The sequence below is a fragment of the Panthera leo genome, chromosome C2, assembly GCF_018350215.1.
Source record: "Panthera leo isolate Ple1 chromosome C2, P.leo_Ple1_pat1.1, whole genome shotgun sequence".
NCBI classification, from domain to species: Eukaryota; Metazoa; Chordata; class Mammalia; order Carnivora; family Felidae; genus Panthera; species Panthera leo.
This window is the reverse complement of record NC_056687.1, coordinates 67,204,003-67,230,011: the sequence shown is the minus strand read 5'-3', so window position 1 is coordinate 67,230,011 and position 26,009 is coordinate 67,204,003. Positions and strand designations below refer to the sequence as shown.

The window sequence follows — 26,009 nt, the reverse complement described above, 5'->3', positions numbered from 1 at the left end:
CTGTGGTAGGTTATGGTTGTACTTTTCCTCCTTTATACCATATATTACTCTTTGTAACTGTATTGGTGAATATTTCACTATCTAAAATTTTGCTACATAAGTCCTGTGAAGATGGTGATCACGTCTTTTGCTCACCACTGAGTCCCAAGTACTTAACAGACTCTTTATTCACTAAGGAATATATGAAGAAATGAAGATTTTTAAGGCACTGGTTCTATACTGGAAAAACTTACAGTAGACATGGGATGACAGTCATGTGACTTTATCATACAAGGCTAAATGAAATAGGTGCTAAGATGAAAGATGTAAGCAAAGTACTATAGGAGAACAGATACAAAAGCTAGTCATTTTATGTTGTATTGATTTAGCTATCTCAATTGTATATTTCATTAGGTAACCAAAATCCTGTCCATAAAATTTAGAAGATCAAAATCTTTTATTTTTAAAGGAGATAATAAAATAAACCAGTTGTTCTCAGTGCCTAAGCCACTTTCTAATTAAGTAACTAAACACCTGTATTACTAATTGGAATCTTACCTTTCAAAATTGCTCATTCCTAATTTGTTACTACATAAAGGCTGGATTCAACATGTATAGTTAGAAAAAACTATTAACAGATACACATATCTTGGTGGAATCCAAGTCTTAAGAAATCCCCACGTATGGGGTGCCTGGGTGGCTCAATCGGTTGAGCGTCGAGCTTCAGCTCAGGTCATGATCTCAGTTTGTGGGTTTGAGCCCCACATCGGGCTCTGTGCTGACAGCTTAGAGCCTGGAGCCTGCTTCGAATTCTGTGTCTTCCTCTCTGTCTGCTCCTCCCCCGCTCATGCTCTGTCTCTCTCCTTCAAAAATAAATAAAAACATTAAAAAAAAATCCCCATGTTTGTGCATATACAAAAAACATAATTTTTTAAATTAATGTCCACAATCAAAGTAGGTACTCTTAAATAATTTTTAGGAACGAAAGTAAAAAGAGAAACTGATACATGTGAATGTTCGTCCATAAATTTTAGGATTGATGTGCAAAAACAAAAGTACATTGAGTGTCAACCAGCTAAATTTTAGCATACTCATATGTAGTCACTATTGCTTATCAGTGTCATCTTCACATGTTGAAAAGCCTGTAACAGCAGTGTTTACTCATTAGAGATCAGTCTTGGGTTGGGGACTCTTGTTAGTATTAGTCTACACCAATACTTTTTATTATCAAGAGCTTTGAATATACCCATTTCATATCTAGGGAGTGACTTTTATGTGAAGTTTCAAGAGGACTCATTTCTCTAAATGACTTTATCTACTTTAACATAAATTGTAAAGTGTCCCTAATAAAGCAAGGTTTTTGTGGTTTACTTTTCTGATATAAGGAATGTGTAGTCAGATATTTTGCAGTTTAAGAAAATAGATCTATTGGAGAGTAGAATTGGTATTAGAGTATTTGATTTCTTCATCTGTCCCTTGTAGACTAATCCTACCCTGGGTATTTTTCAGCTATCAGATGTCTCAAAGGTATCAACACAAATGTTTTTCATGAATTAGACTCCCAAGGTATTGTATTGCTTTTAGAGTGTTTATAGCTCATTCACTGAAAACTTGCCTTGTTTCTCTTTATTGTGAATCAGGTGTATTTTGTTTCCCAAAAAGCTGACAAGTAGGTTTTTAGGACATATGAGTCCTAGCTCTCAGTACAAAGTTCACACCACTGGACTTACTTCTCCAGAAAGTTGTAATGCTAATTTTCCAGCAAAAGTTCTTTATTGGCTTGACAACAAAAGAGATAACTAAAAATTCTCATTAAGGCACAGTGTTGTCTATAGAAGCTCTAGCATTCAACTGAAATTTATAATTAACACAAACAGTCACAGACTTGTGCTCTTATTTTAGTCATTGCTGTGTGGGCTTGGAGCCAGGAGAAGATGCAGAGGAATTTTACAATGAATTGCTTCCATCAGCTGCAGAAAATTTTCTGGTTTTGGGGAGGCGATTGCAAACATGTTTCATCAATGCAGCTAAGGTATATGTGTTTATTCAGGATTTTAATAGCCAAAATTCTTGAGAAGATGTTCCACATTATTTTTCACATGTGCAGTATTTGGCTGAAAGTACAATTAGAATAGTGGATCCAAACATTTTTGAAATTATAACCAAAAAAGCCTCTATGTGTGAAATTTTAAAGTGCTGGCTGAAGTGTACCATATGACTTTTTGAAGAATCTGCTTTGCTTCTCAACTTTGAGCAGCACCCATAGACATTTATTTCCATAGCATCTTTCTAAAATACACCTACTTAACAGTAGAGGAAAGTATTGTTCTGTGGCCCAGTACTTTTCTAATAGCTTCTGTGGCACAGAACAATAAAGGTGAACTTTCTATTTGATCTTTCAGATCTTCTGTAGTCAAAATATTTCAACTCAAACATAGGGCTTACTAAGTCCAGCAAGTATTTCTTGGGTGGATTGTGCTAAATGCTGTATGTACTATTTTTTTTTTAACCCACAGATTACTTAGAAATATGTTGCTTAATATCCAAATATTTGAGAATTTTCTGTTTTGAAAGTTTTTATTCAAATTCCAGTTAGTTAACATGCAGTGTAATATTAGTTTCAAGTGTACAGTTTAGTGAGTCAACTTTCCATATAACACCTGGTGCTCATCACAAGTGCACTCCTTAATCCCCATCACCTATTTAACCCATCCTCCCACCCACCTCCCCTCTGGTAACCATCAGTTTGTTCTCTATAGTTGAGTCTTTCTTGGTTTGCCCCTCTCTTTCCCTCCATGATTGTTTTATTTTTAAATTCCACATATGAGTGAATTTTCTTGATATTTTATTGTTACTAATTTCTACTTTAATTCTATTGTGGTCAGATAACATACTCTGTATCATTTCAATCCTTTGAAATTTTTTCAGACTTGTTTTATGGCACTTTTATCTTGGTGAATGTTTCATTACAAGCAGTCCTTGCTTTGCACAGTGCTATCTTGATTGAAACTCATGCATATCAGAAACATGTAAAGATTTTGATATGGCACAAGTTTCATTTAACATGGTACCATGCAAAAAGTAAGGACTGCCTGTATACTTGAATGTGAACTCTGTTGTGTGGAATGTTCTGTGAATATCAGATCAATTTAGTTATAATACTTAAAGAAGTCGTAAGTGTACACAGCTGAAACTTCTTTATCTTGTAATATTTCTTGGCTATATGTACATTTGGCCTACTGCTATATTAAATTTTGAACAGATTAACAACTTTTGGGAGTTATGAAGAAAAATAACTGGGTCATCAAGGGATATTAAATTTCATTTGAGGTGCTTGAAGTATAAAGAATAGACATAGTCTTATACTTAACACCTAGGCTAATAAAGTCGGCAAGATATTTAGATATTTCTTTAGGAAACATAAGACAGCTCTATTTTTAATTTAAAAAACAACAAATTAAAAAATTATGAATGAAATTGAATGAGACATACAATATGGATGAGATAGTAGTTTGAGTATAAGAAGTATTGTTGACAGGGGCACCTTGGTGGTTCAGTTGGTTAAGCATCCAACTTCGGCTCAGGTCATGATCTCGCGGTTTGTGAGTTCGAGCCCCATGTTGGGCTGTGTGCTCTCTCAGCTCAGAACCTGGATCCGGCTTTGAATTCTGTGTCTCCCTCTCTCTCTGCCCCTCTCCTGCCTATACTGTGTGTGTGTGTCTCTCAAAAATAAGTAAACATTAAAAAAAATTTGTTTTAAACTATTGTTGACAGAGAATTTAACTTAGTAGTAGAGTATATAGGCTTTCTATGTAATAATAGGTCACAAATTCTTCCAGCATCTCCATTGGCATTTTGAGGTTGGTAGCAATAAATAAATTTTATATATTTCTAGACTTAATTCAAGTCAGTTAAAGCAGCACAAACTATGGGAATTTGTGTTAGACTTGATTTCTTTTCCTGGCTGTGCCACAAATTAACTATGGGTTCTTGGGCAGATGACTTGATTTCACTGTACCTGTTTTCTCCTTTGTAAAATGATTTCTTTTTTCTTTTAAATTTTTTTTAACGTTTTATTTATTTTTGAGATAGGGAGAGACAGAGCATGAACAGGGGAGGGTCAGAGAGAGGGAGACACAGAATCTGAAACAGGCTCCAGGCTCTGAGCTGTCAGCACAGAGCCCGACGTGGGGCTTGAACTCATGGACCGCGAGATCATGACCTGAGCCAAAGGCGGCCGCTTAACCGACTGAGCCACCCTTCTTTTAAATTTTTTTAAGGTTTGTTTATTTTTGAAGGAGAGACAGAGTGTGAGTGGGGGAGGAGCAGAAAGAGAGGGAGACACAGAACCTGAAACAGGCTCCAGGCTCTGAGCTGTCAGCACAGAGCCTGATGATGGGGAGGCTCGAACTCACAAACTGTGAGATCATGACCCTTAACTGACTGAGCCACCCAGGCGTCCCTGTAAAATAATTTCTATCTCATGAATAGCTCAGACCATTAAGACAGCTTTATGTTTTCTTGAGAGTATTTTTATTTAATATTAGGGGCAATAGTAATTACGGTCTTTTCATTTACGTAGTCCTTTAAAACTTTTCATAATACTTTCCTATTCTTTATTATGGTATTTGTATAGAAAGGAAAACTCCTTCAGTAATACATTAAAGGGGGTAAACTACAGCAAAAGAGGGCCACTTTACCACAGAACAAAATGAAAATAGATAAAAAGGAGATTACAGGGGTGTCTGGGTGGCTCAGTCGGTTAAGCATCCAACTCTTAATTTTGGCTCAGGTCATGTTCCCAGGATGGTGGGATCGAGCCCCATGTCAGACTCTGTGCTGAGTGTGGAGCCTGCTTAAGATTCTCTCTCTCTCTTTCTTAAATAATAAAAAAAAAGATTACAAGAAAACTGAATTTATAAGTTTTATCTACCTAAGTGTTTCCCAATCAAAAAAATATTGGGGGCACCTGGGTGGTTCAGTCAGTTAAGCATCCAACTTTGGCTCATGTCACGGTTCACTGGTGAGTTTGAGATGTGCCTTGGGCTCTGCACTAACAATGTGAAGCCTGCTTGGATCCTCTGTCTCCCTCTCTCTGCCCCGCCCCTGCTCATGTGCTCACATGTGTGCTCTTTCTAAAAAATAAATAAACATTAAAAAAAAAAAAGCCAAACTCATTGTCTAAAGAACCAAACACATTAAAAAAATTTTTTTTTAATTAGCTGACATATAGGTATTAGATCACATGGTGGGACATACACAGAATGATCTGGCCTAAACTGCAAACTGGTTAAAATATACACACGTACACATACATTTACATACTGCCATAAGAAAAATACCTACCCCAAAATTTTGAAGTGACTTAGGGTAAATTTTGTTAACCAGTCTCAGAAGCCATGAATTTATGGGTGGCATTATCTAATGGGTTTTTTAAGGAAAAAAGGAAGTCTAAGGGCTCTGCACTATTCTTTGAGATTGACAACAATGAAGATTACCACGCTCTTTCTGCTGTGTCTTTTGGTGAAACTGGCAAAGGCACTTTACTGGACTAAAGTATTTCTTGACCTAATGCGACATTTCTTTCTTTTTTAGATTTTGGTTTTTTTGATTGTTGTTGTATTTAAGCACATGTCTATTTAAGCACCTACCTAACCCTGTGCTAAAATAATAGGAAGAACATGCTTTTATTATTATAATAATCATTGCAATCATAATGCCTTTGCTGTTGTGATTGTTACTTTTGTGCTAGAGTACAAATTTAAGACCTGGGTAAAATTAGTGGCCTTTATACAACTTTCCACTGAAGTTACATGGCCAGTAAATGACAGAATTGTGAACAAAATCTGTTTCTTATTTGCTATTATGACATATATTCTAATACACTAATCACCCTATTTTCCAGAAAGGAAGAATCAGAAAAAATTGTCATTTATTTGTAGAATAAATACTGATTGAACACGTACTATGTTTGGAACTTTTTTAGACACTGAATGTCTAATGGAGAGCCAAGTAACTTGGTCTCTGCTCTCATGGAGTTATAGATTAGAAGCTGCAACTGAAATGTGCTAATAATAATGCTTTACATGCTGACATCTACATTTGCATATAACAGTGATTTTCAAACCTAACTGCATAATCAAATCAGCCACCTAACTTTGTAAAAATACAGATGTTCAGACTTTGACTTTGGAGATTCAAATTGTTTGGGTTAAAGCCTGTACATGGATATACTATATTTAATTTTAAAAAAAGCTCCACAGTGATTCTGATGCATAGCCAGTGTTGAGAAATCCTAATATATCAACTTGTAGTTCTTATACAGTTTATATATTGTCTCATTTGACCTCTGGGTAACAACCATTTCTCTAGTAAGTAGAGTAGGTAGGTATCGCCAGCCTGTAACACAAGTTTTATAAATTAAGAAACTAAAGGCTACAAGATCATAAATAACTAAGTAAGATCCAGCAACCAGGTTCTCTTGATTCCCCCCGAGAGAAGTTTCTCTTCTTTTTTTTTTTTTTTAAATAAAGCAATTACAGAAAAGTAAATTGGGTTTGTGTTTGTGTTATGTGTATTAAGGGGGAAGAAAAAGATGAATTACTACGCTTTTTCCAAATTGTGACTGATTCTCTCTTCTGGCTTTTGGGAGGCCATGTTCAACTCATCCAAAATGGTAAGAGAAAAGATTTTTAAGGTAACTGATAATCATTGTAAAGTACCTGCTAACAGCTTTTTTTTTTCAAAAATAAATATCTCATTAACTATACAGATAACCACAGTTAAATGGAACTACGTTGAAATAACCACACACACACAAAAATAAAAGCCCATCTGTACATTCCAGTTTTAAATAGTCAACATTGACGATGTGAATATTAAGGAGAAAATTGCTTAAATATTATTTAAATATAATTTTTTCTTAGCTCTTACTATTTAGCAAATCAAAGATAAGGATTAATGATAATTTTTAAATTTTTTTTAAAGTTTTATTTTTTAATTTACGTCCAAGTTAGTTAGCATATAGTGCAACAATGATTTCAGGAATAGATTCCTTAATGCCCCTTACCCATTTAGCCCATCTCCCCCACAACCCCTCCAATAACCCTCTGTTTGTTCTCCATATTTAAGAGTCTCTTATATTTTGTCTGCTTCTCTGTTTCTATATTATTTTTGCTTCTCTTCCCTTATGTTCCTCTGTTTTGTATCTTCAAGTCCTCAAATTAGTGAAGTCGTATGCTATTTATCTTTCTCTGACTAATTTTGCTTAGCATAATACCCTCTAGTTCCATCCACATAACTGCAAATGACAAGATTTCATTCTTTTTGATTGCCGAGTAATACTCAGCAAGTATACTTGTATGTATATATATATATATATATATATATATATATATATATATATATACCACATCTTCTTTATCCATTCATCCATCGATGGACATCTGGGCTCTTTCCCTACTTTGGCTATTGTTGATAGAACTGCTGTAAACATTGGGGTGCACGTGCCCCTGCGAAACAGCACACCTGTATCCCTTGGATAAATACCTACTAGTGCAATTGCTGGGTCATAGGGTAGTTCTATTTTTAATTTTTTGAGGAACCTCCATACTGTTTTCCAGAGTGGCTGCATCAGTTTGCATTCCCACCAGCAGTGCAAAAGAGATCCTCTGTCTCCACATCCTCGCCAACATCTGTTGTTGCCTGAGTTGTTCATTTTAGCCATTCTGACAGGTGTGAGGTGGTATCTCATTGTGGTTTTGATTTGTATTTCCCTCATGATGAGTGATGTTGAGCATTTTTTCATGTGTCGGTTGGCCATCTGGAAGTCTTCTTTGGATGATAATTTTAGCAACTTAGAGAAAATGTTTTTTTCTAAGCTCCAAAGATTGCATCTGTATTTTAGATTTAGTGTGAGAGAAATCCCTATGTACAGAGCATATATGATTTAATTCATAGCCTAACTATTCATGTAGGGGTAAGCTTTTATATATTGACATTTTACTGAACTTGATAGTTATTTTATAGGATATTTCTACACTTGAGAAATATAAACATGTGTTTTATGTTTTCTTAAGACTGGGGAAGTAATCTTTAATGATAATTGTGGCAACATTCTATCCTTTTGAAAGATTTAATCTAAGATAAATGTAACTATAAGAAAAATATAAGAACACTGACTTTTTTTAGAAGGTGAAAATAGAATTGAATTTTTATTTTTAATTTAATTTTTTCAGAATATTATGCATGCACATAAAGAATCAAATAGTTCTATAAGGATTGTTAAAAACAAACCCTGGCCCTTGTGCCTCACTTCATTTCCCATTTTCCAAAGGCAGCAACTAATTATTGCAACAATTATTGCAACTAATACTTTGGGTGGTTATATCCTTTTGAAACTAAGTAGACCCAGAAACCAGGTCCTCTGAAACCTTGATGAATAGTCTCTCCCACTCTCTCTCTCTCTCTCTTTTTTTTTTTTTAAATACTTAGTTACTTCCTTTTCTTTTAAAGCATTATCTATTAATTTCCCATTATGAAACAAATATTATAAAGTTTTCAATTTAAACAACTGTTTTACCAAAAATATAAAGTACTTAGTTTTACTATACTATAATGGGTGGTAAAAGGCCTAATAAAATGAGAGATAGCAAGAGAGAGAATACTTGAATAACTTTTAAAATATGCTGTTTTTTTTCTTCCAGAAATAGTAATGACAACAAATGTGACTGTTCCTCAGGTTATTCTGTAGATTTAAAATATCAATAAAGTTTGTATTAAAACTAAATTACATGGTTGTGAGATTCATATACAAAAAAATAAATGGGTACAAAATTGGGGTCTCCTATAACCTTTCTCTCTAAAAAGAATCAGCTCTTATAGAAATGGCAGACTAAAGGTCTGAGACAGAAAATATGCAAGGTATTTTGTATACCAGATAGAAAGGAAGCAAGCAAAATTTATTGGGATTATAAAAAATAAAACAAGTTAATAAAAACACACACACACAATTTATTGGGATTCTGTGAAAAGGATTCAGGAGCCAAAATAAGGAGGCTTCTATTAGCCAAAAATGGGAAATTAGAACAGTAATAAGGATAATAACTACTGAGGATAAAAATATATCAACTATTTAAAAAATTACCATTAAAGTCTACTAGGGAACCAATTCATTTTGAAAACTGGTAAATGAAGAATCCAGAGTTTCTCTTGCCTTTTCTTATGTCTTGATGAGGAGAAATTTCTCTTTATAAAACTATTCCAATAGGTGAAAAAGGTAAGATAGATATTGCCATTGTACAACTGTTAGTAAGTGAACAGATTTAGGAATTAATCATCCATCACTGTCAAAATTTGAGAAGTACCTCCTAATGGCTCAACATAACCTCACATATGAAATGTAGATGTCAAAAATTCAAACCTGAATCATTTTGATCCTCTAGCTCCAATGACCCATTTATAGAAGGTCAGAGAAACACTAAATTACACCCCAGGAATGCAGTTAACAAATCTAGACCATGGGAACCTCCTAAGACAATTGATATAGTTTTGTCAACAAATAAATTGTAAGAAAAAAAAGAATCCATAGTTTAAAAGAAATTTGAAAGATAACCAGTTACTATGTATAATATTTGTAATTGTGGAACTTATTTATATCTTGATTCAAACAAACTTTAAAAATCCACAAAATAATTGGAAATTGGAGCACTGACTGGATATCTGATAAAATTAAATCATTATTCGGGGCTTCTGGGTGGCTCCGTCGGTTGGGCATCCGACTTCGGCTCAGGTCTTGATCATGATTTCATGGTCAGGTTATGATCTCATAAGCCCCGCTTGGAGCCTGGAGCCTGTTTCAGATTCTGTGTCTCCCTCTCTGCCCCTCCCCTGCTCACACTCTGTCTCTGTCTCAAAAATGAATAAACATTAAAAAGAAAAAAAAAAACATTCAGTTTAGATATGGTTATGTTTTATTTTTTAATCATATCTTTTGGGAGTATATCTTGAAGTATTTGTGGATAAAATAATTGATGTATTGGATTAGCTTCAAAATAAAATGGGAGGCTGGAAGTGGATAGGCTTGGTGAAAGATGATTGGTCATAAGTTGATCATTGTTAAAGTTGAATGCATGTAGAATCATGATTTATTCTCTCTACTCTTGTGAAGGTTTGAAGCATTCATTATAAGAAGGTTAATTAAATGGGCACAAGTATTTTTGTTTGGGGGACCAAATAGTTATCTCACACTCAATAAAAACAACTACACTTGAAAAACAGAATAGAGGCTCCAAAAATAAATTCTGTAATAATATAAAACAGTGTAAAAATAAGATGGAATGACTAAAATTATTTTAGCATAACTTTTTCCAGTATAGAAAAAAGATGAGCTCATACACACACACACACACACACACACACACTCTGCATATCACGAGTTCAGTGAATTCAGAATTACAAAGAGTTACTAAGGGCAAGGCATAGTCAGTTAAGCATCTGACTTTGGCTCAGGTCATGATCTCACAGTTCATGAGTTCTAGCCCTACTTTGAGTGAGCTGGAGCCCTGCTTTGGGTGAGCACAAGCCCCACTTCAGTTGAGTCCTGCTTCTCTCTCTATCTGTCTCCCCCTCACTCACACCCTCTCTCTCTCTGAAATTAATTAATTAAAAAGAGTTACTAATAAAACATCTTTAAGTAGACAAAAAGGAAATAATATACTTATTCCAGTTATAAAAAAGAAGTCTTTTACTGTTGAAGTAATAGAAAATAAGAAGCCATAGAAATATTTAATAGTGGAATTTTTTTTGAAGTTGCTGAATGTTAAAAAAATTGATGTTTAGTAAAATATTGAAATATTGGACTTTGTAAATGGAAAAACAGTAATTAGTATGTGAAAGAAATCAATATATTCTTTCAGGAGAAAGAAGAGGCAAAGAGTAAAGTTGTTTTGTGGAAGCTAGGATAGTATTCACAGAATTGCCTTGCCTGCACACCTGATCCCACTTTAATTGTAATTCTGATCAGTTAATGGAGAAGGGAGTAGAAACTGACATTTACTGGGAACCTATTCAGTAGGGTAGGTTGTAGGACATTCATCAGTAATCTATGAGAGAGCTATTCTTGTTTTACAGTTGAAGAAATGGGAGTTCTGAGAGGTTAAGCAACTTACAGAAGCATCCAGTGTCAGGTCTTCAAAACTGGCTTCTCAGAACCTAAAAATTATAAACCAATAAAAACAAACGTTGTTTTGTAAATGATAATTTCATTATTATTTAAGACAAAATGTTAGCAAACATGTATATTATGTAACAATTGTTTTAAGGATGTAAGCCACTGTTTACAGTCATATGTACCATTTCCATTCCTTCATATTCTCTTTTCTTCACAGGAAATTTGATTTTATTCACTGAAATTTATTGCTAGAAAGATTCCAATTTAGGATATGTTTTGTTTTATTTCTCATTTAATGGGAGATAACAGTAGAGTCTTAGGGTAGTATTTGTGGATGCTTTCTGTTCATAACTTTCATAAAATGGAATCACTTTTTTATGGTTACTGAAACTGCCCATCTTAAAATCTTCTTTATTGTAAAGTATACAAAGGCAGGTATTTTAGTAGAAATGGTCATGCTTGGATTTGGTTTTGAAAGTAAATGAATCTCGATTGTATCATAGAATCTTTGTTTTAATTTTTTTCTCTTCTTTTAGTACTACAAAGTGATCATTTCTTACACTTACTGCAAACTGACAACCTTCAAATAGGATCTACAGTCATGACTATGCTACAGAACATACTACAAATCAACAGGTGATTTGGTTTTACAAAGTGTTTATTAAAGTATTTATAATTTTTAACTTTTGGTACAGAAGCATTACCAGTTTTATTCCAATTTTGCTTAAATCATCAATTACTTATGACTTGTACATGATACTTCAAGAACTCTGTTACTACCATTGTCTTTCAGAAAAAAGAATATAAAATACCATAAAAGACTGGAAATTAATTATTGAATTGGTATCTCAGAGCTTAAGAAGTTTGTAGACAATCTCAGGCTTAGAGAAGAAATATTTATGGTGCTATCTGAACAAAAATATTGAGACCACAATAAAAAAATGCTTAATCATATATTTATTTAGCAAACTGCAAGCTCACCATTATGCCAGGTGCTTTTCTTAGAATGGCATAAAAGAACTGATAGACAGTTTTTCCAGATTAAAATGGAAAAAGAACTATACACACTTATAATAATTGATTCTTCCAGTTCAGTATGGATTTATTAAATGTCTAAAGTGTCAACTATGTGTGTCATTGGGTTCCCAAAGTTGATTAAGATAAAAAATTTGCTTTCAGATAGCTTACAGTATAGCAGGAGACCAACCCACAGACATGATTATATTATAGCATATTAAGTTACAGTTATAAAGGTGTGCACAAGTGTTAGGCTCCTAACCAAAACCAAGGGGTGATACTTCCTCAATATGGTGACACCTGAGGAGAAACTTTAAGAATGAAAAATTAGCTGGAGAGGAAGAAGAGAAAGGCAGAGGTAATAACGTAAGCAAATGCACAAAGAAATAACATGATATGGATGAAAAGTAGGTACAATTCATCATTGCTGGCATCTACAGTTTGGCATGTGGAGGTGACTAACAAGTTCTTCAGACTTAAGTCATGAAGAGCTTATATGTTGTGTTAAGGAAATTTAATCTTAGGAAATGGGACTATTAACAGATTTTTAAAGTGGATTAAAATAAGTGTATTTCACTTACATTACTCAGGTCACTATGTGGAGGAAGAATTTAAGGGGGACAAAACTCTAGACAAAGAAGGCAATTAGAGGAAGCAACTACAGTAATCCAAGTGAAGTAATAAAATTTTGGCCTTGGGCACTGGTACCAAATAGATTAAAAAAATATTTTAAAAACTAATGAAAACCATCAAGACTTTACTTCCACTTGTGATTGAAATGGAATAATTGAAATGGATTTACCCTACCACTTGAAGAAAACAAACACCAGGAAAAACGTAAAACAACAGTTTTCAGGAAACTGGACTTAAGTCAGTGAAAGAAAAGTGAGCCCTAAGAGAAAGGAATTAATAGGGTGAACCTAATATTTACTTTAACTCCTAGCATTGAGAGGGTTTCCAGACTGTGGCACAGGGAGGGGTATCCTAGCCAGGCTGAGTTGAAAAGGTAGAGGTGAGAGTCGGGGGAGAACAAAATAGCTGGAGTTCATAAGACAGAACACCAAAGAAAAGAGCTACATGCAGAGAGAGCCCCAGAAATCAGAGTCTCCTTCAAGTATTTGGTAGAGTACTGATTGGCATATACATGTGAAGAAACTACTCAATGTCTGCGAAAACAATAATCCAAAACTATGAAAAGGAACAGCATCAGAAGTTCACACAGAGCCAAGAATATTGCCTGACTCCCAACAGCCAGGTGGAAAACCTCATGAGTAACAGAACATTGAGTACTCAGTAAGGTTTCATCTCAGTAGTGGGGGGATAATTAGCACTAGATTGAACACATTCTGGACCTTCCAAACAAAAGCACAACCCAAAAGGATCAAATTATTTACAAGTAACTGCTCTGGTTTTTGAACATATCTTTATCTTAAAAATCTTTATGGTAAGTTCTACAAAGTAGGAAGTATGGCAGAAATGGTCGTGTTTTGATTTGATTTTAAAGGGATGAGAAAATCCCACCTGTGCTATCATAGCATCTTTGATTTCTTTTTTTCGTCTTCCTTTAGTAATAATACAAAGTGATAATATCTTACAGTTTCTACTAAAGATGTTCAGGTAGGATCTGCAGTCATAACTGTGCTATAGAATATACTGCAGATTATAGGTGACTTGGTTTTATAAAATGTTACTGATCTTTTAGTTTTGGTCAGAAGTATTACCAATCTGATACTAATTTCACTAAATCATTGATTGCATATGATTTGCATATGGAACCTGAAAATCTCTAAACAGAAGAAAACTCAAAAATATTTTTAGGAATGCACAAATACCTGGCACCCAACAAGATAAAATTCATACAAGTACCTGGCATGCAAACATGGAGGAAAACAGGACCAATAATGAGAAGAATCAATTGATGAAGACTGACATATATGTTAGAATTAATAGACAAGGACATCAGGATAGTTATGGGATAGTTAGGATAGTTAACTGTATTCCATGTTTTAAAAAAGTTTAATAGAGACCCATATGATACAAATCCCAGAGTGAACTTCTAGATATGAAAACTACAAACTCAATATGAAAAATACACTAGATAGGATTCATAGCAGATTAACATTGCAGATTAATGAACTTGAAGACATAGCAGTGGAAACCATCCAAAATGAAACAAAAGGAATAAAGAAAGAAAAACACCTCAGTGAACTGTAGAGCTGATGTAGGCATAATTAGAGTATATAAAGGAAGTAGTAGAGTTAGAAGAAAATATTTGAAGAAACCATGTCTAAAAATTTTCCAAATTCATTGAATACTATAATAATCTTACAAATTCAAAATTCTCATCAAACTCGAAGGACAGTAAAATATGACACCAAGGTACATTGAGATCAAAGCATTAGAGGGACGCCTGGGTGGCTCAGTCAGTTAAGTTTCCGACTTTGGCTCAGGTCATGATCTTACGGCTTGTGGGTTCATGCCCCACATTGGGCTGTGTGCTGACAGCTCAGAGCCTGGAGCCTGCTTTGGATTCTGTGTCTCCCTCTCTCTCTGCCCCTCCCCTGTTCATGTTCTTGTTCCCTCACTCTCTCTCTTTCTCTCTCTGTCAAAAATAAATAAACATTTTTTTTTTATTAAAGCGAGTGATAAAGAGAAAATCTTAAAGGCAACCAGAGGAAAAAAGATGTTACACACAGGAATGAAGATAAGAATGACAGTAACTTTCTCATCAGAAACAATACGAAGACAACATCCTTAAAACACTGAAAGAAAACAGCTGTCAAACCTAGAATTTTATACCCAGTGGAAATATGTTTCAAAAACAAAGACAAAATGCTTTTTCAGAAATCACCAGCAGACCCACACACAGTACAAGAAATGTTAAGGAAGTCCTTCAACCAGAGGAAAGAAGATCTACACCAAGTATTGAAGAATATCAGAAATAGTAATCATAGAAGTAACTATAAAAGATTATTTTTCGCATTATAATGATACATGTAATATAATAACATTTGTTTATACAAAAATAAAATGTGTTTGAGGGTTTGTAATATGTATTAGTAAAACGTATTACAACAATAACATAAAGGCTGGGAGGAAAGGAATGGAAGTCTGTTATAAACTCTTACACTATAAATAGGTTTCAGGCTATCTGAAAGTTTGCTTTATGCCTCTTTGCTTTTACGAAAGACGTACATTAGTACCTGTTTTTGCTAACCAAAAGAAATTCAAAGACAGTTTTCACTTCTACAAAATGGTAATTGCTTCTTCTCTTTATGCCATTTTAGCTTACAAAAGGTTTCATAAGAACACTCTAGTTTCTGATAGTGGAAGAAACCTGTACATGAAGTAGTATATCAATTAAGGTTGGTAGTATATCACTTGAAGTTAGACTCTGTTGAAGATATATGCTATGAACCCTAATGCAATCAATAAAATAACAAGACAAGGAGTTATAGCTAATAAGCCAAGATAGGCAGTAAAAAATCATAAAGCAATACTTACTCCAAAGTAAGGCATTAAAAAGAAAAAGGCAAGTAAAGGACAATGGAACAAGTAGTCACCAAATAACAGATGTAAACCTGTACTGTATTAGGTACAAATGGCTAGAAACCCTCAGTTACAAGGAACAGCTTGACAGGTTGGATGAAAAAGTAGGAACCAATACATGCAGTCTTCCAGAAATGTACCTTAAATACAAAAACGGGTTCCTGGGTGGCTCAGTTGGTTGAACGTTCAACTCTGGTTTCAGATAAGGTCATGATCCCAGCATCGTGGGATTGAGCCCCACGTCTGGCTCCATGCTGAGTGTGGAGCCTGCTTAAGATTCTCTCTTTTCCTGTCCCCAACTTGTGTGCATGCTCTCTCTCTCTCAAAGAAATAAATAAAAATTATATAAAAACACACAAATAGATTAAAAGTGAAAGGATGAAAAAAGATATACTATGCTATCCCTAGTAAAAAGAAAGCTGGAATACCTATATTAATATCAGAAAAAGTAAGTTTCAGAAAAAAGAATATTCCCAGTGATGGTTATTTCATAATAAAGAATCCGTTCATCAGGAAAACATGTTTATTGACCTAACAGCAGAGATTCAAGATACAAAGAAAAAATTGACAGATTTGAAAGGTGAAATTGACAAAACTACAGGTAAAGTGGAAGATGTCTAAACCCCTTTCTTGATAATTGGTAGAATAAGTAGGTAAAAATTATAACTACAGAAGATTTGAACAATATCAACCAACTTGATTGAAATTTTTAGAACACTCTACCAAAGAAGACCAGAATGCACATTATTTTCAAATGCAAATGAACATTTACCTAGAGAGGCCATTCGGGGGCCATAAAATAGGTTTCAATAAACGTAAAAGGACTTAAGTCATACAAAGTATGTTCTCTAACTTCAATGGAATTAAACTAGAAATTAATACCAAGAAGACCTCTGAAAAATCCCCAAATGTGGGGAAAATAATGCATGTCTAAATAACCCAAAGGACCAAGAAAAAAAATTAACTTAGAAGGTGTTTTTAAATAAATGGAAATTAAAACACCATATCCCAATTTCTGGGATGAATCTAAATTAAAGCAGTACTTAATGGGAAAATTTATACCACTTAATACCAACATAGGTTTCCCCTACTATCTAAAAGTAAAGCAGTCATATAAAACCTTTCCTAAGCCAAAATGGTATAAAGCAAACAATTACTGTTAGTTTATGTGGGAAAAAATGTTGTGCATTTAAGACCCCAAAAATAACCTCCCAGGTTTTTCTGATACTTAGGACATATCTTGCTAAAGTTTGCACAGAATAAATTGAGGTACAGCACAGATGCTCACAGACAGTTCAAAGTGATGGCAGCTTGATGCTGAAATACTGAGTGCAGTTTCCAGGGAAGGAGCTTCTTGGTGCCGCTCTGGCTTTTTGGGATGTGCACTGCCTCTATAACAGCTTACTGCAAAACAAATTCTTCCCCCCCCCTTTTTTTTCTTTTTCTTTTTGGTAAAAGCAGCAACCTTCAAGTTTCTTTTAGTTAGCAAAAAACAAGTACTAATGTAGGTATTTCATAGCAGTCAAGGGGTATAATGCAAACTTTTAAAATGTTGGGGATACCTGTATTAGAAAAGAAGAAAAGTGTCAGATTATTGATTTCACCTTCCACTTTAGGAAACTAAGAGGAGGGAATTAAGTTCCAGCAGAAGAAAGAAAATGATAGGGACACGTGGCTGGCTTGGTGAAGTATGCAACTTTTGATCTCAGGTTTGTGAGTTGAAGCCCCATGTTGGATGTAGAGATTACTTAAAAAAATATAATCTTAAAAAAATGATAAAGATCAAAGCAGAAATCAGTAAAATAGTAACAACAGTATAGAAGATCAATGAAACCATAAGCTGGTTCTTTGAGATGATAATGAAATTGATAAGTCTGAAACAAGACTGATCAGGGGAAAAAAAAGAATACGACCTACCAATATCAGGAATTAGGAGACAACACAATAAAGTCAATAGACATTAAAAGTACTATAAGGAAATAATGTGAACAACTTTATGCTTATTAAGGTAAAATGGACAAGTTCTTTGAAAGACACATACTACTAAAACTTGCTCCAGAAGCAACAACAACAACAAAAAAAGAAGTGATAGATAATCTGACTAGCCTATAAGTATGAAGAAATTGATTTTGTAGCTAAAACACTTCCCACAAAGAAAACTTCAGGATTGGACAGCTTTTTCACTGATAAATTCTCATAAGCATTTAATGAAATAATCCTGAACAAACTCTTCCAGAATACTGAAGAGGAGAAATAGTTTCCAACTCATAATATGGGATCAGAATTACTTGATAACCAAACAAAAGACATTGTAATATATTGGAACCCAATAATATATTAAAAAGTTAATAAATTTTGAATAAGTTGGATTTATCCCAGGAATTCAGGGCTAGAGTAATATTCTAAAGTCAAGCAATATAATTCATCATATTAACAAAACAAAAAAAGGAAAATTATATCATCGTATCAGTAGATACAGAAAAAACATTTGAAAAATCCATTATCCGTTCCTGATTTTTCAAAAAGAAAAACAACACGGTACTAGTAGAAGATAGAACTTTGTGAGCCTGATGAAAATTATCTAGGAAATACTTAATGGTAAAATGCTAAATGCTTTCCCTAAATGATCACGGACAAGATAAGGATCTCCTCTCCAATCACTTCTCTTCAACATTGTATTGGAGTTTCTTTCTTTTACAGTCAAGCAAGGAAAGGAAAAGTTATTTGTACAGACAGGAAGAAACAAAGCTCTCTGTATTTGGAAATGACATTGTCATCTATGTAGAAAAATCAATAGACTGTACAAAGAAGCCACTAAAATTAGTGATTGTAGCAAGGGTAGTAGGATGTAAAATCAGTATAAAAATATAAATTGAAGTTTTATGTCCTTCAATTAATACTCAGAAATTAAAATTTTAAGATATTGCAACTTAAAATAGCATAAAAATATGAAATGTGTTGGGTTAAATCTGAAAAGAAATGGGAAAGACTTAAAACTTAAGACTGCTGAGAGAAATTAAAGAATATGTAAATAAATGGAAGGTTACGCTATGTAAATAGATGAGTGGTACAATATTAAGATTCAAATTCTCTCCAAATTTAATTGAATTTAACTTAAAAGACTTTAAATGCAAATCCACTCAAAATCTAATTTTTCTAGAAATTGACAAACTGATTTCTACAATTCATATGAAAACCAAAGAACCTAAAATATAAAATAGCCTAACCAACTTTGAAAATGAACAAAGTTGGAGAGCTAACACTACCCAATTTTAAGGCTTTATAAAGCTAACATAATTAAAACAATGAGGTGCTAATGCAAATATATACAAATATATCTATGTAACAGAATAGAATCCAGAAATAGACTTAACACATATATGAACAATTGATTTTCAAAACAGGTGTAAAGGCCATTTAAGGTGAAAAGGATAGTTTTTTAAAGTGTGATGGAACAATTAGCTATTGATATTTAAAGAGAAGAATTTTGATCTATACCTCTTAACCAATACAAAAATTAATTCAAAATGGATAATAGGCATAAATGCAAAATATAAAGTACAAAAGTTCTTGAAGAAAATGGTAGAAAGCCATTATGACCTTGGTTTGCATAAAATTTCTTAAATTGTTAGATATGACAACAGAAGTAAAATCCATGAAAGAAGAAATTGATTAGTTTAGACTTCATCAAAAATTTTAAAAATCTGCTCTTCAAAAGACACTATTTAAGAAAATGAAAAAGACAAAACAGACTGGCAGAAAATATTTGAAAAGCATGTATCTTAAGTATTTGTATCTGGAATATATACAAACTCTCAAAATTTAAAAAAGGCCCAGTTTGAAAAATGAGCAAAATGGTGCAGGCACTCTGGAAAACAGTATGGAGATTCCTCAAAAGTTTAAAAATAGAATTACCCTACGACCCAGCAATTGCATTACTAGGTATTTATCCAAGGGGTACAGGTATGCTGTTTTGAAGGGACACGTGCACCCCAATGTTTACAGCGGCACTATCAACAATAGCCAAACTATGGAAAGAGCCCAAATGTCCATCGATGGATGGATGGATAAAGAAGATGTGGTGTACACACACACACACACACACACACACACACACACACACACACACACACACAATGGAGTATTACTTGGCAATCAAAAAGAATGAAATCTTGTCATTTGCAGCTCTGTGGATGAAACTAGAGGGTATTATGCTAAGCGAAATTAGATAAAGACAAATATTATGACTTCACTCATACGAGGACTTTAAGACACAGAACAGATGAACATAAGGGAAGGGAAGCAAAAATAATATAAAAACAGGGAGGGGGACAAAAACATAAGACACTCTTCAGTATAGAGAACAAACAGATAACATGGGTGGCAAATAAGCACATGAAAAGATGTTCAGCAACACTAGTCATTAGAGAGATACGAGTATACACTTGTTAAATGACTAAAATTTAAAACACTGATTCAATTGTTGACAAAAATATGGAGGAATCAACCCTGCTAGCGGGAGTAATATAATAGTACAGTTACTTTAGAAAATAGTTTGTCATTTTCTTAATAAGCATGTACCTACCATATTTTCCATCCATTCCACTACTAGGTATTTGCCTGAGAAAAATGAAAGCATATGTCCATACAAAGACTTGTACACAAATGTTAATAGCAGTTTTATCTGTAATAGCCAATGACTAGAAACAATGCAAATGTCCATTACAGGTGAATTAACTATAGGTATATCCATACAATAGACTACTACTCAGTAAAAAAAGAGAATGAACTATTCATACATGAGATAATACAGATGAATATTAAAATAATTGTGCTGAGTGAAAGAAGCCGGGCCAAAAAAAGACATACTGTCTGATTCCATTTGTATAAAATTCTAGAAAACATAAACTAATTTAGTGACAGATAGTAGATTAGTGGTTGTCAAGGGATAGGCTAACAGGGAGATGAAGGAGTTGGGGTATGACAATGAAACACAAGGAAACTTTGTGGCACAATGGGTATGTTCCCTATCATTATATTGGTGGTGAAGTGTGTCAAAAAAATTTTATTCAACTTATTTATTAATGAAGGAACCAGTAAGATGTTTATAGGTTCAAAGGAGAATTTGAGGAAGGGAGATTTATTTTATTTTATTTTATTTTTTTAATTTATATCCAAATTAGTGTATAGTGCAACAATGATTTCAGGAGTAGATTCCTTAATGCCCCTTACCCATTTAGCCCATCCCCGCTCCTACAACCCCTCCAGCAACCCTCTGTTTGTTCTCCATATTTAATAAGAGTCTCTTCTGTTTTGTCCCCCTCCCTGTTTTTATATTATTTTTGCTTCCCTTCCCTTATGTTCATCTGTTCTGTGTCTTAAAGTCCTCATATGAGTGAAGTCATAATATTTGTCTTTCTCTAATTTCGCTTAGCATAATACCCTCTAGTTCCATCCACAGAGCTGCAAATGACAAGATTTCATTCTTTTTGATTGCCAAGTAATACACCATTGTGTGTGTGTGTGTGTGTGTGTGTGTGTGTGTGTGTGTGTGTGTGTGTGTATACATACACCACATCTTCTTTATCCATCCATCCGTCAATGGACATTTGGGCTCTTTCCATAGTTTGGCTATTGTTGATAGTGCTGCTATAAACATTGGGGTGCATGTGTCCCTTCAAAACAGCATACCTGTACCCCTTGGATAAATACCTAGTAATGCAATTGCTTGGTCGTAGGGTAGTTCTATTTTTAATTTTTTGAGGAATCTTGAGGAAGGGAGATTTAAAGAGGGGTTTGTCAAAGGAATGTAGAAATGAATTTGCTAATAGCTAAAAAACCTAATTGATGTCTTGTAAAACAGTAGATAGTAACCATTACAGTTACTTTTTCTACTGGACGAATCCATTTGTATTGTTGATTAAGAATCTGTTTGCATTGCTCTCAGATAAGAATCACTGTTACTCGTTTTTTGTAAGGTTAGCTTATCAAGGTTAGCTTACAGAATTGCAAAATATCCTAATCAATAGTGAACACATAGTCAAGCAAAGGTACACACCCCTAGAAAATCACATACTCCTTAGGGGCAGGTGAGTGAAAGATACCCAGTAATTTCTTTTGGCTGTTTCCAAGTTTCAGATAAGTTTTCATCACGTAAGTAGTCCAAGAAGATAATTGTTCATGTAATGAAGGAAATACCTAAGGAAAGATAAATTCCTCCTATATTAAGTCCATGATAATTGAATTCCTATAGGATTTTTCTCACATCGTTAAGCAATGAACCATGTACTGTCTTGTGATTTTCCTCTTATTGTTGCTTTTAAGTTTTTAAGTCATCTATGTAATATTTTGCGCATTTATTTTTCCTCTGCAACTTGATTGTAGGTTTTTCAGAGAGGGCATTTGGCTGCTTTGTATTCCCTGTTTTACCGAGCATGGTGCCTTGCACACAGTAGGAATTCAATAAATAATAATTGATTTAATGTGATACATTTGTGGAACTAAGCTCTATGTTTAAAAACTGGGTTATTTTCTTGCACTTGGCCACAGTTAGGCATAAAGTTGCTAAAACTTTTATGTTTAATTTTTTATGATACCTATACATCCATTAGTAATGGTACATTCTTTATCTTTTTATTTTGTTCTATTAGGGGTGATTTACTCCGGATAGAAGGAAAAACACTACATTCAATTTTAGATGAAGTTGTTTTCAAGCTTTTATCAACTCCTAGCTCTGTGATAAGAAGTACTGCTGCAAAGCTTCTACTGCTGATGACTGAAACCCATCAGGAAATTTTGATTTTACTGAGACTAAGTGCCTGCTACAAAGGTAGTGCATATATTCTTTATTTTCTTGAGATTCTCAAAAAGAAATTTTTATTGATGGTTTACAAAATTTCTGTATTTTTTAAGGTTTTATTTAAATTCCAGTTGTTATGCAGTGTAATATTAATTTCATGTGTACAATTTAGTGGTTAAATAGTGTTGGGGATTAAGAAGTATGCTTGTGATGAGCACTGAGTGTTGTATGGAAGTGTTGAGTCACTAAAATTCTTGTACTTTAAAAAGCTCAGTAACTGGTGTGTGTAGATAAAACCCTATTACAACAGATACCAATTCAGGAAAATGTCTTTATGTAATCAAGCTATCTTCGTGTCTCAACAGATGGCTTATGGTACTTTGTTGATGAGGTTACAATGGATACTCCTCTGACAAAAAAAGTTGTGTATTGAATATACTATGTAGTATAGTAAAATAATGACCAAAAAGACTGGTGACCTTAATAAGATTAACTTTACTGGAGAAAATAGAGCTATGCTTGAGAGATTGACAGCCCTTTTGATCTTTACATCAATTAATAATACTCTTCAGGTCTTTCACTGCTTTTTCTCAAAGCAAACAAAAAGTCTTCCTCACATCCAAAATTATATATGAATAAAAAGTCAGAAATTTGGAGGAGGAAAGGCTCAGCACAATGCCACTCCCATATAATAGCTTTCATTTAATTGAAAATTTACTATGTCAGTCATAGTTCTGCATACCTTATTCTACATTAAAATATTTAAAAACCCCATGAGATATCCTCATTTAAAAATTTTTTTAAATGTTTATTTATTTTTGAGAGAGAGAGAGACAGACCATGAGCAAGGGAGGGGCAGAGAGAGAGGGAGACACAGAATCTGAAGCAGGCTCCAGGCTCCGAGCTGTCAGCACGGAGCCCGACGTGGAGCTCGAACTCAACGAACTGTGAGATCATGACCTGAGCCAAAGTCAGACACTCAACCGACTGAGCCACCCAGGCACCCCAAGAGATATCCTCATTTTATAGCAATGGAAGCAGAGCCATGAAAAAATTTGGTAATTTATCCAGAATCCCACAGATGATGGTGTTTTTGGTTTCGTTTTTAATTGCCAAGCTAAGTTCTGTTAGGTTTGTTTTATTTCTTTGCAACCTGGGGCCATGAATTCATTACACGATATTTTCTTATTCAGCATGGTCAGGAAATAGGTTTCTAGTTCTGAATGTACTCACTAATACAGGGCCATATTATATGGAAATTTTTAAAGATTACAACATTAAATTATGCTTTTAATATCCAGACTGTTACAGTGGCCTTCTAATCATGCCTGATGATTTGGAAAGCACTATTTAGTAGCTTACCTTCCATCAGTCATTACTGTTAACATTGTAATTATTTTGTTATAGGAATAAAGATGGAAAGAAAGTGCCAGTAATAGTATTCTCCAATTGATATTGTGCCAGTCATTTTTAAATTTAGTAATTTGATTTATTCTATAGAAATGTGAATGTCTAATAGAGTTCATTAAAGGAATTTCACCTTAACAATTCATCTCCCTTTATTTTCTCAATAGTAGAACTTACTCAGTTTCCTCAAGATATTTTACAATTATTAAACAGAGAGGGAGGCAAACCATAAGAGACTCTTAAATACAGAAAACAAACTGAGGGTAGATGGGAGTGGAGAAAATGGGTGAAGGGCATTAAGGAGGGCAATAGTTGGGATGAGCATTGAGTGAGCATGTTAAGTGATCAATCACTGGATTCTATTCCTGAAGCCAAGACTACACTGTATGTTAACTAATTTGAGAATAAATAAAATTTAAAAAAATAAATTAGAAAAAAAGCTATTTTACAATTATTAATACCGCTGAGAACTTGAGTTTTGAAGAGAGTATAAAGACATGGTCAGATCTGTATAGTGGCCTCCCCAATTATATACACCAAGGGCATTTTACTTTATTTACAGTGAATACTACAATACATCATTTCAACATGCTTACAAATAGTACTTACTTTATAGCTTATACTACTTCTGTGTTTTATTTTGGAATGAAAATGCAGTATTTATAGCACTTCTATAATAGTTGCTCAGTAACCTATTGATTTGCCCCAAATTACATACAATACTGTGTATTTTTATTTAATAAATAGCTTTCTTTTTTTTTTTAATTTTTTTAAATTTTTTTTATCGTTTATTTATTTTTGAGACAGAGAGAGACAGAGCATGAACAGGGGAGGAGCAGAGAGAGAGGGAGACACAGAATCTGAAACAGGCTCCAGGCTCTGAGCTGTCAGCACAGAGCCCGACGCGGGGCTCGAACTCACGGACCGTGAGATCATGACCTGAGCCGAAGTTGGACGCTTAACCGACCAAGCCACCCAGGCGCCCCTAAATAGCTTTCTTTAAGAATGACTAGTAACCTGTTTAAATGCTTCCACAGTATAGTCATTTACTCAGTATGCTATTTATTTTTAAAAGTGTTTCAGTTTAAGGTATTTATGTTGAAACAGGTAAAAAATTCTATATCTCTCCTCTTTGATTTACCACAATGATTCCACTTAAGATACTGAGGAGACAGCCTTTGCATCAGATATTACAAGTGATCACATAAAATCTCTTAGGACAGAGAAATATCCTAAAGACTTCAATCTAGAAGTCTTTGAGAAAAGGAAAAAAAAAAATCATGTAATTAATCTTACTGTTGTATTCATTTCTTTCTAAACCAGACTTTTTAACCTCAAATTAATCCTGATTAGATAGCAAATCATATTTTATATGTACCTTTGTTATTCCATTTCAGGACTCAGAAGTCTACGAAATAAGCAGGAGCCTGGGACAGAGTTTAGTCAAGAACTTGGACAGCTCATTGCCCTTTTAACCCCAAAGGTCTATCAGGAAGTAGAAGAACAGGTAATAAATTCTAAAAAAATAACTTGCGTATTTGCTAACATGTCAGTAAACATTTTAGTTTCAAAATACTGGAGAGTGGTAGCTTCTTGAATTTTTTATTTGCTGTCTCTCCCCCATTCTTTACTTATCTCCTCAAATATTCAGAGCAGCTGTAGTTTGATAGGGTAAGGGGTTTCTGTGGACCCGATTTTTAACCCTAGAGCCTTTTTTCTTTTTTAGCCTGTTCAAAGAGTTATTCATACCCTTGAATGCTTGAATAAATGAGGTCAGGCATAAGAAGTCAAGCAGAGGGGAAAGCATTAAAAATCAGAACTATGAAATATTTATAAAAAGAGTAGAAGTGAGATTAATTAAGGAGAATCCAGAGATAATCAGACTGTATCTTGAACACATTCTAGATACTGCCTGAGAACCTAGTGTATGTACCTCTTTTGGCAGGTCAGGTTTAATATTTTTAGACCTTACCTGTCCTTGTCCTATGAAATTGCCTCCTCCCCAGTTTATTAGAGGTAGAGATTAATACTTACTTGCCCAGGCCTGATATTTTGAGAGGTAAACTTCTAAACAAGATTTTCATAGAA

At 34.0% G+C, this 26,009-nt stretch overlaps 1 protein-coding gene across 8 annotated transcripts in view; it reads left to right on the top strand.

Annotated features, from left to right (window-relative positions):
- The window catches only part of IQCB1 (IQ motif containing B1), a 63,076-nt gene that overhangs the window by 5,686 nt on the left and 31,381 nt on the right, over positions 1-26,009 (top strand). For all 8 annotated transcript variants that reach the window (XM_042955596.1, XM_042955594.1, XM_042955591.1 and 5 more), the window contains 5 exons: positions 1,882-2,011; positions 6,562-6,655; positions 11,686-11,785; positions 22,366-22,544; positions 25,319-25,428. In XM_042955596.1, coding sequence (XP_042811530.1) covers positions 1,882-2,011; positions 6,562-6,655; positions 11,686-11,785; positions 22,366-22,544; positions 25,319-25,428 — 613 coding nt within the window. The remainder of the gene's footprint in view (positions 1-1,881; positions 2,012-6,561; positions 6,656-11,685; positions 11,786-22,365; positions 22,545-25,318; positions 25,429-26,009) is intronic.